Source organism: Argiope bruennichi, chromosome 2, assembly GCF_947563725.1.
Source record: "Argiope bruennichi chromosome 2, qqArgBrue1.1, whole genome shotgun sequence".
In the NCBI taxonomy this organism is placed as follows: domain Eukaryota; kingdom Metazoa; phylum Arthropoda; class Arachnida; order Araneae; family Araneidae; genus Argiope; species Argiope bruennichi.
Window position 1 is genome coordinate 101,125,791 of NC_079152.1, and position 16,195 is coordinate 101,141,985.

General features: G+C 26.7%; 1 protein-coding gene across 2 annotated transcripts in view; it reads right to left on the minus strand.

Moving 5' to 3' along the window:
- LOC129959702 (retinal-binding protein-like) overlaps positions 1-13,176 on the minus strand; it is a 30,201-nt gene extending 17,025 nt beyond the window's left edge. For both annotated transcript variants that reach the window (XM_056072593.1, XM_056072598.1), the window contains exons 1-4: positions 13,081-13,176; positions 10,063-10,129; positions 8,121-8,196; positions 1,311-1,354 (exon numbers count right to left, since the gene is read on the minus strand). In XM_056072593.1, coding sequence (XP_055928568.1) covers positions 1,311-1,354; positions 8,121-8,196; positions 10,063-10,113 — 171 coding nt within the window. In that variant the 5' untranslated portion in view covers positions 10,114-10,129; positions 13,081-13,176. The remainder of the gene's footprint in view (positions 1-1,310; positions 1,355-8,120; positions 8,197-10,062; positions 10,130-13,080) is intronic.
- Positions 13,177-16,195: the final 3,019 nt, after the last annotated feature.

The following is a 16,195-nucleotide window of genomic DNA, read 5'->3' on the forward strand; positions in this document are numbered from 1 at the left end:
ATGAGAATATGGAAAAATATTCATTTTGCTGTGTTCTATTTACCACCATTTTGTGCAGTATGAATTTACTTTCATTCTGAATAACACAACATTTTGAATTGAAATCATATTCAGGGTGATTTTTATGACTTAATTTCGTTCAAGCATTTTTAGATCTTCAAAGTTACGCTTTTGTAATGATGAAAGTGTGTCCGAATTACTTTTAGTCAGAATATTAAAAACCACACTCTTCAAATCACAAAAAAAAAAAAAAAAAAAAAAAAAAAAAAAAAAAAAAAAACTCGTTGTTTTTTGCAAGTTTTTTTAGAGAAATTGCAGCGTCAACAGTAAATTATCGTTTAGGAATTTTAAAAATTAACCGTTAAATGTAATACATTAAGCCACTTGTTTATTATCTAACAAAACGTTAATGTGAGAATTGAACTAAGTTTTTGAAACTAGACATGTTTCGAGACATTTGACCTACTTAAAGAATAAATCTATGTCATATAAACCCAACTGCCTAAAACTATGGGTCAACTAAGCATGTTAACCTGTTTTTTTCATCACACATTATTTCACCTTTAACATGAATATCAACGAATGACCCTGGGGTCATTCGTTCATATCCATGTTAAAGTTGACTGATGGGGTCAATCCAGTTAAGTTACGCTTATCTGTAGGACTTAAACTTTAATTGCTTTGGATACAAAATTATTCTGTGTTCATTCAAAATTATTTCTAAGATAAAGAAGAAACTTTTGGACTTTTTAAGTAGTAATTAGAAAAGAAATCAGAAATATATTTTTAAAAAGTAATGCAAATTCAAATAGGGTGAAATTAAAAAAAAATATGTATGCGGCCACATGAAATAAATTGCATTATGTGAACAGCAAAAAACTATTTTTGTGATTCGCTTGTCTTATTCAATATAATAAACTATTATATTAAAATATTAAAATTCTTCTCTGATTTTTAATGCCTTTCTACTTTCTAGTGCAGGAGAAAATCCTATTGAAATACTTCGGAATATTCCATATTTTCAACCTGAAAATATGAGACGTCTTTTTTTTTCTTTCAAAAATATTGAGAAGATATGTATTATTATTTATTATAATGAATAGCAAGTAATAACAAATGCAAGCGATTTATTGTTGGAATATAATATTGTAATTTAACTGCATTTCATTTATACGTTTAGTTTTTTTTTTTTTTTTTCATTCACGAATTTGTTTATATCAATAGAAAGAAAAAAGCAAATTCTATTTGAAATCTATGGAAAATTAATCTGTGAAATGTACATTTATAGAAAGTAATCATAAAGATCTTACCTTTCTTAACATATCTTCTGCCTTTTGTAAATCAAACTCACGAGCTGAAACAATATATCAAATTACATATTTTAACTTTAATCTATCTAAAAAAAGACATCATAATTGATTGGTAATATGCATTGAAATATCATAGCATTGTCTGAATATGCCATTCATTGCATTGTCTGAAATTCTATGAAAATATTATTGTCATTTTGATTCAACATTTAATATTAGCCAATGATTTCTTTAATTTAGTTATAAGTATTCATTGCTAAAATGCAAAATCATCCTTAGCAAAATATTTAAATCTTTGGTTATATATAAAAAACGAGCAGAAATATTTATCACTCAGTAACGAAAATGTAATGTTATTTTAAAGATAATCTAAGTTTGAGGGAAAATCTGATCAATAAAAATAATTTAAAATTTGATTTCCACGTTAAACTGCTACTCCTATTTATTTTTCTGAAATTTTAAAACTACCATTTTTATTTACTGAAATTTCATCAATACATCAATCTGAATATTGCTATTTTAAGTCAAAATGGAATTTTTTTATTTACAAGGGAAATCAGCAAGTAAGTTTTCTGTACCAAGTAGTAAAAATGGTTAATCTTCATTCCGCTTTATCAAGAGCATAGAATATGGAATGGGAAGGTTCATACAAATTGGTTGGATAATATATTGAGTATTTTAAAATTCTATAACATTGTTTTACAAATTTAAAACAGTATATCAGTGACTTCGTTATATACTTCAAGATCCATTTTCAACACAGTAAAATATTGGTCCCAGTAATGTACAATTTAATTGCTAAGATTAATAAATTATGTATAGATTAAATGTTGGAAAAATCCTGCAGCATAATTTACTGGTTTTTATGCTATAATTTTTTAATCTCCGTTAATTGAATTGAACTGAATTGAATTGAACTTGAATTGTAAACTGTCCCTTAACTACCGTATTTTATCTACCTCGCAAAAGTTATGGGATCTGCAGATCCATAATAAATCACATTTAATCAAACCGAAAATTAATTTGTGGCCAGTTAACACTGTACGAGAGGTTGATGTCAAATTGACTCGCCTCCATATAGGACATACTCGTTACACGCACAGGCACCCAATTTTTGGCGAGGCGGCGCCAAAGTGCCCCACGTGTCGTGTTCATTTTACAATAAATCACATTTTATCTGAATGCCCATCTTTTAATTCCTTCCGTCTACACTTTTTTAAGTCTTCGTTATTAACTTTACAAAACCTGGTGGGAGAGAAATTCCACCCGAACATTTTCATATTTTTAAAAACTATTGGCTTTTATAGTTGTATCTAGTACTTTTTAACTTCTGCTCATGTTTGACTTTTTACATCGTTTTTATCGCATTAGTGTTTCATTCAGAATTACTAACATATTTATTTTCTGCATTTGTATTTGGATACCTTAAGATTTATATTTTAATATTTGTGCTTTTATTGTCTGCCCTATCTTCTTACCATTTGCTTGGCGCAGCATGGCCAAAAATGGCTTTTGCGCCAGAAAAAATAAAAAAAACCAACCAACCAAATCAACCGTTAATTGTATCAATATTTTTTTTTATTTCAGTTTTAACTTATTATGAGATTAGAAGCCTATACTGTTTGGTTGTGAACAAAGTTTTAACCATTAACAACGTTAGCGCGATCATAAATGGTAATAAGTGTGTATTACGAATTCAGTAAAACTGACGAAAACAATTTTCCTACAAATATTTTCTATTCAAAATGATAGAGATCTGTAGTCTTTCAAAATTAAATTTAAAATGTTTCATTCAACTGGAAGCACCTAAATCTATTCTCCATTTTACTGATAATCAATAAGGAAGCTTGCATTATTATGATATGCTTATACAATTATATTTATTTTTATTAAAAATATATCAGTAAATGAAACAGATGTTGTTGCTTAAATCATCATACATGCCAACGCAACAATGTATGATATTACGTTCCCTCAACTTTTAAAACATACTGATAGTCTGTAAAAAAATATAAAGACTTTTGTCCACATATTTATTAAAACATTTTACTTCTTTGTAAATATTCTATTTAATCATAATTATTACTTAACCCTTAACTGAGGAGGTGAAATTTTAGGACTTAACTGGAGAGGTGCGGTCTACGAGACAGCATTTCATTTAGACTCAAATTAAATTTTTTAATGAATGTATTGGTATTAAAAACTGCCAATATATTTTGCAGATATTTTTCTTGATATATAGATATGTTTTAGAATTTTTTCAAAATATATTGTCATTGAAAAAAGTAAATGCGTTGGAGCATACATTTTCTTCTCAAATTACATGTTACAATAAATAATATTCTTGAAAAAGCATATTACTTTTTACTTTTTAAATCATATTTATTTTTACAGTATATGAAGGTATATAGAAGACAATATAATGTAAAATTCAACAATTATATGAAAAATAAAAAAATTAACAATGATTAAAATTGGCCCTTTTTTTATCGGCTTGTGTGACTTTCATAGCACGGTTTTCTAGGACAATTTAAACATACAGGTTAAGAACTAGTATTAGAATCAACCTATAAATTCTGTATATATATTTCTTGGTATATTAATATATTTTATAAATTTTTCAAAATACATATCACTAGAAAATTGATTATGTTTGAACATACGTATCAAAATCAGTTCAAAGCGAACTTTCATCGAAAAACTCTTCTGTACAATTATCCTTATCACTAAAATAACTTTCTGCTTCATTTAAAAGTGTCTGGAGCACTGCTTCATAATAGGGTCAGTAAACTGGATAATATTTCGGGCCCCAAGTTTTAGCGCCATCTGCTAAGCCTTGTTTATCAATAGGACACTAACAGGGAGATGCGGTCTTAGAGACCGCGCTCGAAGAGATAACTGAATTATTTAAAAAAGTATCTGCTGAAATCGGTTGAAAAAGAGTACGTGTATTGAAGATCACAAAACAGGAAGCTACAGGGTCAATCGATTCAATTGAGCTAAAAATAGAATAGGGGTGACAGAAAATCCATCGCTAGAGGTCTCACAGATCGCACGTCTCCAGTTAAGGTTTAAAAATTCATTGTTTACTGTAGTATATTTAGGGTTAGTTTAGTATAAATATATTAAGGACTCGTTAGGAAATAACACGAAGGAGAATTTGAAATAGACCTTAGAATTTTATACCCCTGTCAGATGTCAAGGACAATGTTTGGAAGGACGATTTGATACTCATTCCCATTCCCGTTCCCGCACCACACTATTGGAAATATATTTGTTTCACGTTGTCAGATTTAGCGCGAAACAGATCCGCATATAAACAGTTCTCTAGTGGAATCGGGTCTTGAACTTGGAAATTTCTGGCGCCGGAAAGTAATTATTTGTTGTTATAAGAAACAATCATGGACAAAGCGTTTAATAGTCTTGAATTATTTTTTTAAAAATTGAAAGCTCTTAACTTATTGCTGAAAACGACTTATAATTCTTCTAAAATATGTTATGATTAAAACGCAATAAAAGAATTTTTAACTGAAAGCAATGGTAACAGTATCTCTAATAGTAATTTTATAGAAAAACTTCAAGTTCTAATTATGGCTATAACTTTATTAATAGTAGAAATAAAAAAAATAATAATCAACCTTTGGCTAAAATAATAAAGAGTTTTGTGTAATTATTGGTTTTTGTAGAAAACAAGGAGCATCATTTTTCTAGAAGAAAAAAGTCAGAACGTCATATAAAAATTCAACAATTTACAAACGTTTCGTTTTTGGTATACTATATCCTTTTCCTTTTCGTAAATTATAATTACTTAATTACAATTTAAATGCAATTGATCACGATTAGTTTCAAAATGTTTCTTTTCCGTTGCCTTGAAATTACAAATCTTGCTTTTACCTTTACAAATTTACGCCCTACCATTACATAACAAGTCATATAGCCACAATTCTGCTCCTTCTCACTATGAAATTAAATGAAAAAGAAAATTTTTAATTGAATATTCCTTGGGATACAAAATAATAGGATAGATATTCAGTTATTTGCTTTAAATTTTAAATGTTATTTCGCAAAAGGATATTATTTATTCATTTTTGAGATGTACAGTAAAACGTCATATACTCTAAATGACGCTAATTGAAAACGTTTTATCAAGGATTTATAAATTTTACCCATAAGTATCTAAGTAACTGAAATCTTAAGCTAAATTGGAATATTTGGTTAACTATTATTGTTTAATTTGGTAGGAAGATTCGGAACCAATGTAGCAATTTAGTGAGAAGTTAGGAACATTAAGCCAAGCAAAAATAATTTAGAGGCATAGAATTAACCCTTAGCTGGGGACGTGCGGTCTGTGAGACCGCTAGAGATGGATTTTCTGTCACCCCTATTCTATTTTTAGCTCAATTGAATGGATTGACCCTGTTGCTTTCTGTTTTATGACCTTGAATACACGTGCACTTTTTCAACAGATTTCATTAGATGTTTTTAAAATAATTGAGTTATTTTTTCGAGTGCGGTCTCTAAGACCGCATCTCCCCGTTAGTGTCCCAGTGATAAACAAGGCTTAGCAGATAGCGCTAAAACTTGGGCCCCGAAATATCATCCAGTTTACTGATCCTATTATGAAGCAGTGCTGCAGAAACTTTTAAATGAAGAATAAAGTGATTTTAGTGATAAGGAAAATTGTACAGAAGAGTTTTTCGATGAAAGTTCGCAGTCAACTGATTTTGATATGTATGTTCAAACATAATTAATTTTTCTACTGAAAATGTATTTTGAAAAATTTATAAAATATATTAATATACCAAGAGATATATATACAGAATTTATAGGTTGATTTTTATACTAGTTCTTAACCTGTATATTTAAAATGCCCTAGAAAACCGTGCTATGAAAGTCACGCAAACCGATAAAAAAAGGGCCAATTTTAAACATTGTCATTTTTTTTTCTTTTTCATATAATTGTTGAATTTTACATTATATTGTCTTCTATATACCTTCATATACTGTAAAAATGAATATGATTTAAAAAGTAAAAAGTAATATGCTTTTTCAAGAATATTATTTATTGTAACATGTAATTTGAGAAGAAAATGTATGCTCCAACGCATTTACTTTTTTCAATAATAATATATTTTGGAAAATTTCGAATGCATATCTGTATATCAAGAAAAATATCTTCAAAATATATTGGCAGTTTTTCATACTAATACAATTATTAGAAAATTTCATTTGAGTGTAAATGAAATGCGGTCTTGTAGACCTCACCTCCCCAGTTAAGTCCTAGAATTTCATCTCCCCAATTAATGGTTAAAGACCCTTCTATTATTGCTTGAAAGTTAGCGGCATCAATAAAGTAACAAGACCTGAAAAAGACTGGTTTTCTGTCTCCCGTTTTACCCATGGGTACAGCTATATATTTTTTTCAATAATCAATATGATTATTGGGCATAAGTTGCACATGTAGACATTGAACAATCAAATAACATAATGCACAGTAAGACTTTAACATCAATTTTGGACTGAAGATACTTCGACCGTGTCCCTCCGTAATCTACGGGAGATATATACTTTCAAAAAAGTGTTATGTCCAAAAAGTATATACTCTTGCAAAACAGTTATGTCAAAGAGAAAAAAGGGTTCCAACATTTAAAACATTTGCAGAAATTAAATAATAAATTATAGTTACATGCACCATCTTGAATCTTGTTCTATTAAATTATAGCAGCACCCCATCTGTGATCGCATTTTACATCATTTTGTTATGTAAAAATGATTTATTCTCTTATGATAAGTCTTCCAGTAAAATTATTCTGAATATGCCTCTATGTGCTATTTCCCAAGAAAATTTGATTTGATTAAGGATTTTGTGAAAAATCCCCAGAATGAAATTCTGGACTCGGTTCTGTTAAAAAGCGTATTGTTTTGTTCATCAATCTTACTTTAATCTAATGGAGCAATCTGGGGAGAAAGAGATGCATGTACAAAATCTTCTTATTCTCTTTCCTATTGCTTAGAAATGCATATTCACAAGTATGTTTCACAATGTCTTTTAAAAAGTTTCCCTAATCATTTGAGATACTAATTATTTTAGGTATTTAAAAAGATTCTGTTGTTTTCCATTGAAGGAAAAACATTAAATTAATTCTCAAACACTTAAAATAATTTAACACTTATAAGAATTCGTTGTCTTATGCTGCGGAATCATTCAGTCTCACAATCCACGAATTTACGATTCAAATACACAAACACCAGCTTTTAAAGTTTGTTTGAAATATTGTTTGTTAATCGAATAAAAGCTGTCAAATCTTTCTTCTAAATAATTAACTTTACTTGTCTTTAATTAGAGTTTATCTCTGTCAGATATCAGCATTTTTGTTTCGAGCTTTTAACAATGATGACAATTATTTTATTGAGTAGATTATTGTTTTTCAGGCTCAATGACAAATGTATTATGATCATTTCACAACAGATGTTGATGCATTTTCAAGATAATATAACAGAGTTGAAACTGTCGGAAATTTAATAATAATGAAAAGAAATCAAATGGTTTCTAAAATTTCTCTAAAATGGTGTTTCTAAAATCCATTTTAGAATCCCCTCTCTCCCTTTTTTCCCTTATTTTTTATTGTCACACGGCAACAACAGAAAAATTTTACATTTATCCATTACATTTCGGATGAAGCTGAATTTTGATAATGATGGTTTTTTTTTCATTTCTGTATCAAAATTTAAATTGGATTATTCATTTAAAAATGTAATAATGTTACATATAATAAAATTAATTATATAAGCATTAACTAATATATTTACCTTTCAAAAATCGATAAAATAAGTAGTTGTCTTCAAGCATTTTTGGTGTGACATCATTTATTGTTCGGTTTTTTAGCTGAAACAAAAATATTAAAAGTTAGCTCTTGTTACTTTATGCATTCTTATTCTTAAAATTAGTACAGGATATAACATAAATATTTCATTTTCAGAAACATTTTACAATAACTTTTTCATAAGTTTTAATGATATTTTTAAAATGTGATGTTATGTGAAGATCATTATTTGTTCGCTTTTTTTAGACTAGAATATTTATTCAATTTCTAGACGTAGATATAGATAACTATTGTTAGTAATCACATTTTAGAATATTTTTAGAAATCTTTCACTGTGAATTCTATTATAAGATTTATTATAATCATCAAGCGTAAATCGGTCAATGGTCGCACTAGTTGAGGAATTGATTGAATCTAATTTTAGTAGACATTTCGGACCACATATTTTCTTTCAATGAAATGATAAAATATTGAAGGATAGCGTAAGATAAATTTGTAAGCATGATCTTTAAAAGGGGACTGAATACATATTAAATATGCTTTACAATTACCCTTAATATACATCATACTATTCGCCAGGACTATTTGTTATTATACATGACATATGGAATTAGAATTTGTAATTTGGTTGTCCCTAAAACCCAAAATGTATTTTTTAATATTTTTGAATTTTTGTACTTTTTTGTCTATCATTATATTATTAAAGCGAGCAAATATTCTAATGCTTCTCGTAAACGCAGTGAAAAAGGAGCATGACAGCATGACAAAGATGATTTTGTTTCTTTCTGACGATCCTACAAGAAATGATGAAAACTTTGTTTCCATGATGAAAATGAGGAAAGACTGAGCATTTTCAAGGATACTTTTTAAATAAAGAATGCAAGATCATACTTATAGATAAATTACAGGTGAATAAATCATCTTCTTTCTATATTTCTGTAGTTAATAAATAGTTCTGTATTTTTTCTGTAGCTGCTAATTGATTCTGTAGTAAAGGTGTGTGTACACACTTGAAACTTCGAAAATCGTTCAAAATCCCGAATATTTTTTTTATTGCTTAATATTGTTCTCTGATCTTTTAGCTTTCAAACGATACCAAGATGTTTTCAATATTCGAAATATTTCTAGAGTTATAATTATTTTTCTTGAGGTGCTTTCATTCAAAACTCTATAGTTACGGTGTTTTCAAAAATCTTTTTTATGAAGAATGATATTTTTCCACTATGATGCATCATTCAAACAATCATAACTCAGCAAGAAATTAACCAAATACAGTTATTTATATATCAAAATAATCTGTATGAAATAGCGGATGTTTTGGGCCTCAATCGAAGTTATATTTATAGAAATAAATTTTTAATAGCTGTTTAAAAGTTAAAATTACATAAAATATCTCGCTTTTTCTATTCATCGTTGATGAAAAAATTGTTTTAAAAAAACTATACATTTTTATAACTTGTTTGAGGCAGACAACATGAAGACTAATATTAGGCATCATTTCCATATGGAATTGTGTGTTTGTACAAATTAGAATTTAAGATATCATGTTTCAAAAAATAGTCTAATTAGCTCCTTAAATATTAATTAATTAATTAATAATTAGTGCAATATGGTTTTTTTCTCACTGAAATCAGTTTAAACATATACTAATAACCTACTGTGAAAAAACTGGATTTTTAAAGTTAAAAAAAAAAATCTTCAAGTGTGTACGCACACCTTAATCAATTTTGATGAAATATGTTAACTATATAATATTTGATGAAAGCATAGTTTTATAAATCCCAATTTTACCAAAATCAATAAATTCATACAATTTATCATTTGTTTCTAAGCAAAAAGTTATATTTTCCTTTTAAAATTTTAATTTAGGAAATATTGCTCTTTTAAAATGATAATTACCACAGTCAGAAAACTTAAAACATATTTACCTCTTTCACAGCTGCTACCTGAGCAGGCGAGATATCCTCTGGGAATTTCATTTTTCAGCGTAATTCACTGAAAGAAATAAGATCAATATAAAAAATATTTGTTCATTCAAACTTAATTTAAAATATCTGTTTATTCTGTTATGTAATAGAATTAAAAAAATTCATTTGCAGGATAAATTAACTTAATTTAAATTTGCTTCCTAAAAGGATTTTATTTGAGCATCTTTCAAGATGTGGCATTGATTTTACAATTGTTAAAGTATTACTACGTGAAATGTTGCATTTTTTGCAAGAATGCACCATCATACTTTTATAATGGGCATTAAGTCATTTTTTCCATTAATTTTTTATTTTTTTATTAATTAAAATTTTTATTTCATTTAATTTTTAATTCGAATTCTTTACTTTGGAATTATGGTCTTCTACATGTAATATAATTTGTGTGAATGAAGACCCATAAGCAGTTTTAGTGAAGAAACTTGATAACAAAAATATTTTTCATGCAGCATTATTTATGCAATTAATGAAGTACTATAAAGTAGCATTATAATAATTGTTAATCCAGTAATTAAAGCTTCATAAATCTTCTCTGAATGACACTGTTTAATTTTTATGTTTATACGCCTCCACTGAGTTTTAGTATATGTAATTTCTAAGATTATTTTGTGCTATTTGAATTAATCAGTTCTACGTTTCCTGCATAAAAAAAATCAGTAGATAAATGCTATACAGAAATGGTAATTATTCACTTAGAAACTGAAATTTCACTTTTCATAAAAAAAGGTTAAAATAGTAGGAATAATGTTCCTAAATCAAACTTTATGACATGTTCTTAATTTTATGAGAGCATTATTATGAGACATGACATGACCTTAAGTTTATGACAACAATATTATGAGACATGACATGTCTCTAATTATAGAAATTTTACTGAATATTTAATATTTTATGAATTAAAAAATCAGCAATCACTTTATAAATTATCTGCATATAATTAGTTTTTTATTTTATAATATTTTATTCTGATTGAATGCTAAGAGATACAAAAAATGTACATCAAAAATCAGAAATTATTATTTCATTTTTAAAAAATGTTTTACTTACAAAGTGTCACGGCTTCAGAATAAATGCAGTGATATATTGCAGAATATTTGAATAAGCATTAAATATAACTCATTTGAAATGTTGAAAAAATTAGGCCTTTTTTCTGAAATTTTGATATATTTAGGTTTGGATATCGTTTATGTAATAATGATGATTTGACGCTTAATGATATACAATATATTTAAAAATTCAATGTTCACTTAAATTCTATTTAAAATCATAATCTTAGTTCAATGATTTATTATCTGTTTGTCTTTCATTCTCGTGAGAGAAATCATCAAAGTATGTCAGTAGAAATCGGTTTTGAAATTCCTGAATATAAGCTAAGAGATTAATATGGAAATTTCTTAAAAATATACATTTTTTGCCACAGATTAAGAAAAATGACTCATCGCTGCATTTTTGATTAGATTTTTCCTTAAGCCGTACTTGTATGCAATGCATTAGTAATAATTGATGTATTAGGATTTTTTTTCCTAAATCTGCATTATTTTAAAAATAGTAATGAGGAAAAATTCTGTTATTCAAATGTGGTTTTCATTTACAATTATAGCGTGTATTCTGAATTTGCTATCAATGACAAATTTTATTGTTTTCAACTTAAAATTTGCCAATTCTTTAGTATTTCCTTGACTATTAAGTTATTTTCAAAATTATGAATAATTAACTTTGAAATACATAGCATGATTCCGGATGTTTCGAAATCTTATATGATTATGAGATAAAAACTAAAAAGATAAAATTGTGATAACATTTAAGAAACTTTTATGAAATACTTTTAAAAAGATTGTATAATATAAAATTATCTTTGAATTAAGTTTTAACTCATTTGGTTCAATTTATAAGGAAAAAAAATTAAAGATATCCTGCTTCAAGTCTTTTTCAAAACATGTGTTTTGAAAAAAAAGTTAATAATTACTGTTAATAATATTCCAAATTTGTTTTCAAATTAGCTATAAAAATTAGATCTGAATTATTTTTCACTTAAATTTTATGGCTATGCTACTGTCATAAAAATTTTATTCTTCAGACAGAGCACAAAAAGTTAACAATATCATTTTGTTTAAAAAAGTATTTTTAAACAAAATAATTTTTGATCAAAATATTTTCAAACAAACACTCCATAAATTTATGATAATACCTCATTATCCACATCACGGAAAAACTTAAGTTGTTGTAAATCATCAATATATGATTGGTTGCAATTTTTATGCGAACAAATAAAGGATTTTGAACATTTTCAGTCAAGTAAATACACTTTGTTATTAAATACTTCGATTTGGCAAGAACATTTTTTTGTCATCAAATTTATCATAAGCATATTAAATTAAATGGGCGAATATCTATAGAAAATTTAAAAAAAAAAAAAAAACATTTTTTTTTTTTTTTTTTTTTTATTTACTCCTTACCTTTCAATAAACTTTTGACCAGCAAAATTTGTAAACTTTTAAGGCATAGATTAAGAAACATACATTTCATGCTAAGATCTCCCATATATTTCTCCATTACAAGTGCAATATTAAATTAAAATTTCAAAGCATGAAATTGAAAAAAAAGTATCCATTGCATTGTTAAAATTGCAATTAAACAGTATTGCAATAAGAAGAATTTTTTTTGTTACTGTAATTGCTGCAAATATAATCTGAGATTTAAAAAAAACAAGCAATGGATTTCGCTAATGAAGTGTTGTACAAGTTTCAAAAAAAGTTTTCAGTTCATTTTCAAATCGAAAAATGAAAGTTTTCTTAGGAAAAAAGACAGTTTATCGGATCACATATAAAACAGGATAACTCAGTTCAATATAAATTATTACACTTTAATAAAAATGCGTTTTTCTTATAATTTCAATGATAATACTATATTAACAATGTTTACAAAATTTCAAGAGCATGGAACTATGAAAGGGACACTCACCTAATTCACCTCAATTCACCTCAACAGCTGAATTCACTATACGACTTACGGTAGGAAAACCTACACAGCTGTCATTAAGAAAACCTGTACCGATGCTTTAAGTGCCGAAAGCAAAAAAGTTAATAGACCGGTTCAACTTGTCATTGCTTTGAAGATTATGCTGAGGAGAAAGTATCGGACAACAAAAAAAAGAGCATCTCTAATACAGCTCACTAATCACGTACTTGATAATTACTCTATTGATGGCTGAATGGAGCTCAAGGTTATGTCAGTAAACTATTGTAAACTGTGGGTCATGTTACGTATTGAAAGTATTCCAACATGTTATCTGAAACGCATTTTTATTAGATAATCAATTAATGAAAGAATAATGAATTGGATTTTCTCAAATTCACAACCAGATGGCTCTAGATGCACGAAATCGAAATTTAATTAAATTAATCTATTAGCTGATAGTTAAATTCTGAGAATGTAGCAAAAGTACATTGACTTTCAGAACCTCCATTAAAAAAAAAAAAGAAAATTACAAACTCAACCATATCAGAAAGTGGGTGAAAGCTCAATTACAAAATTCTGTTATTACAAAAATATAACAAATAAAATTAATTATTGATATTTAAAGTGCTGTTAAACATCATATTTACATGGATATAACATTTTTTTAAAAATTTAATTCTTTAAAATAATCCAATATTAAGAACAAATCATTTGTGAAAACAAACCCTTAAAGCCATATAAACGCTTTTCTTAATAAGAATATGTTGCATGGAAAAAAATTGAAAATCAGGAAATTTAATTATGCTTATTTAACTGTCTACTTGACTGTCTAATTGTCTTTATTTTATTTTGTGAAAACATTCTTATACAACGGCAAATTCTTTAATTTATTTTGCTTAAATTTAGAGACTTATTTTCTTTCTTTACTTTTTCTAAGAATATTTCTCCAATTATGACCCGGAAGTTAATATAAAATTAGACCTCGTGATTTCATTCATAATTCTCATAAACACATGCACGTACCATCTTCCTTTTTTTCTTTATTATGCCATTTATCACTTCATGCACATGCATCAAACTCAAATGCTCAATTTATACTAAAATCCTGCAAAGAATTTCCTGATGTAATTTGTCCTTACTTTAGATCTGAAAATATTTCCTGGATAAAAAAAAATTCATTTCAAGAAATAAAATTTCGTTCTTATATGAATTTTTAGCAAAATTGAAGGAATTAGAAAATAATTAATTATTAGTTGCTGAGAAAATAATATTAACGTTATTATATAAATTCACTTATTTCTAAAGAGTTATGGCCATTAATTATAGATTTCAAGAAATTATTTCTCGGAAAAATACGCCACTAAACAGAAATTTCTTTTTATTTCTATTCATCATTAAAATCTATGCTGCAAAATCGAATATCCTTTCAATTCCTATCTATGTAAATAACGATTTAAAACAATTTAATTAGCAATAAAACTTAATTAACTAAACTAAAGTAAAACATGATATTTGACTTAGTTTTTGTATTAAGAGTGTTCTTTTTTCTACGGCTTATCACAAATGAAAGAACAGTTCATGCAAATATAAGCTTATAACTTATAAAATGTCACAGAAAAAAAAGGACTCTACATATATGTAACATTCACTAACTACATATATAAACATTCGCCAACCGAACCAACAACCAAACATTCACTATTAAGTCCAATAAAAGTAATATATAAAAATAATTTTTAAGGATAATTTATACGATTACTTATCAAGCTGTATAAATTCCAATTATTTAAAATGGGTAAATATTGTGATATGTGTGATTTTTTGGTAGTCACATATATCTAATCTCGAAAGACTGTTTTCTTTTGACTTTAGGAAATTTAGATGGCTGATATTATCAAAATCAAGGACAATACTCTTTCTAAGTACTCTTCTAACCCGAGAATGTGGAACACAAATGAATAAGAATCAGAATTTACATTCAATTATTTTAATGAAATTTTATTTTTGTTTGATTCATTTGAGTCGATATTTTCTATATCTTAAAATAAATATAAAAATCGCAAACGATTACTTAGTGCAATACCTAATAGTTTATGTTAGTATCTTAAGAATCAAGATTATTTTACTAAATGAACGAATCTTTTTTTCATAGTATTTAAAATGCTGCAAGTGTAATAGACAGACACATTTAAAATTTTGTAAAACATTTTCTTCATGTCCAAATCTGAAAGCTATAAGCTCAAATATACATAGTAATAGTTAATGAATGAGTTTTGTTTAAAAAGATGAATTCTTTTTTTTTAACATTGATTTTAGACCTTTCTTTGGGTTTCCCATGTATACAGGCAAATACTACAATATCTGATTTAGAAGAGTATTCTTAAAATTAGACCTCAAATGAAATCTAAATTCTTATCTTTTAAATCAAGAATGTGCATCATTAGATCACACATGAAACACGCACATGATCACGTTATTGAAAAATTCGCTGCTTAAGAAGCTTATTGATGTAACTTAACTCTTAAAACTACAGAATCCATTTAGTATTCTATAACTTCTCGAGAATATTTTATAATGCTGATGCATATTTCAAATTTATTTTCAAAACTGTCATTTTCTAAAGTTAAAAAAAAATCACATCTAATTGGTGGGAAAACAGTTACAATTTATAAAACTGTAATTTAAAATTAAAAAAAAACTGTAAAAAATTAAAATCATTCAAAAAACTTGTCAGAATAGAGGTTTAAGTATGTTTTTCAAAACTTACATATTTTGTTATGTAGTGTGTACAACTTGGAAACGATGTATTCCTCTTTAAATACTTCGACCGAGATTACTACAGTTGGCAGCACGAAATAAAAAGAATTAACATTATTTATTAGAATAAACAACAAAAAATATCAATGATGATGACAAATTATACAAAACTTTGACATAAAAATAACTCTAAATTTTTCTCCTGACAAAAAATATTATTTTTTTAGACTATACTTTTAATGAGAACGCTTTGAATAAATAATTAAATAGCCATGACAAAATTTTCACTTCTATATGGGAAAAAATGATTTGATAAAGAAATTGCCTGAGAAAAATAATTTTAGAGTATTTTAGTTTTCGA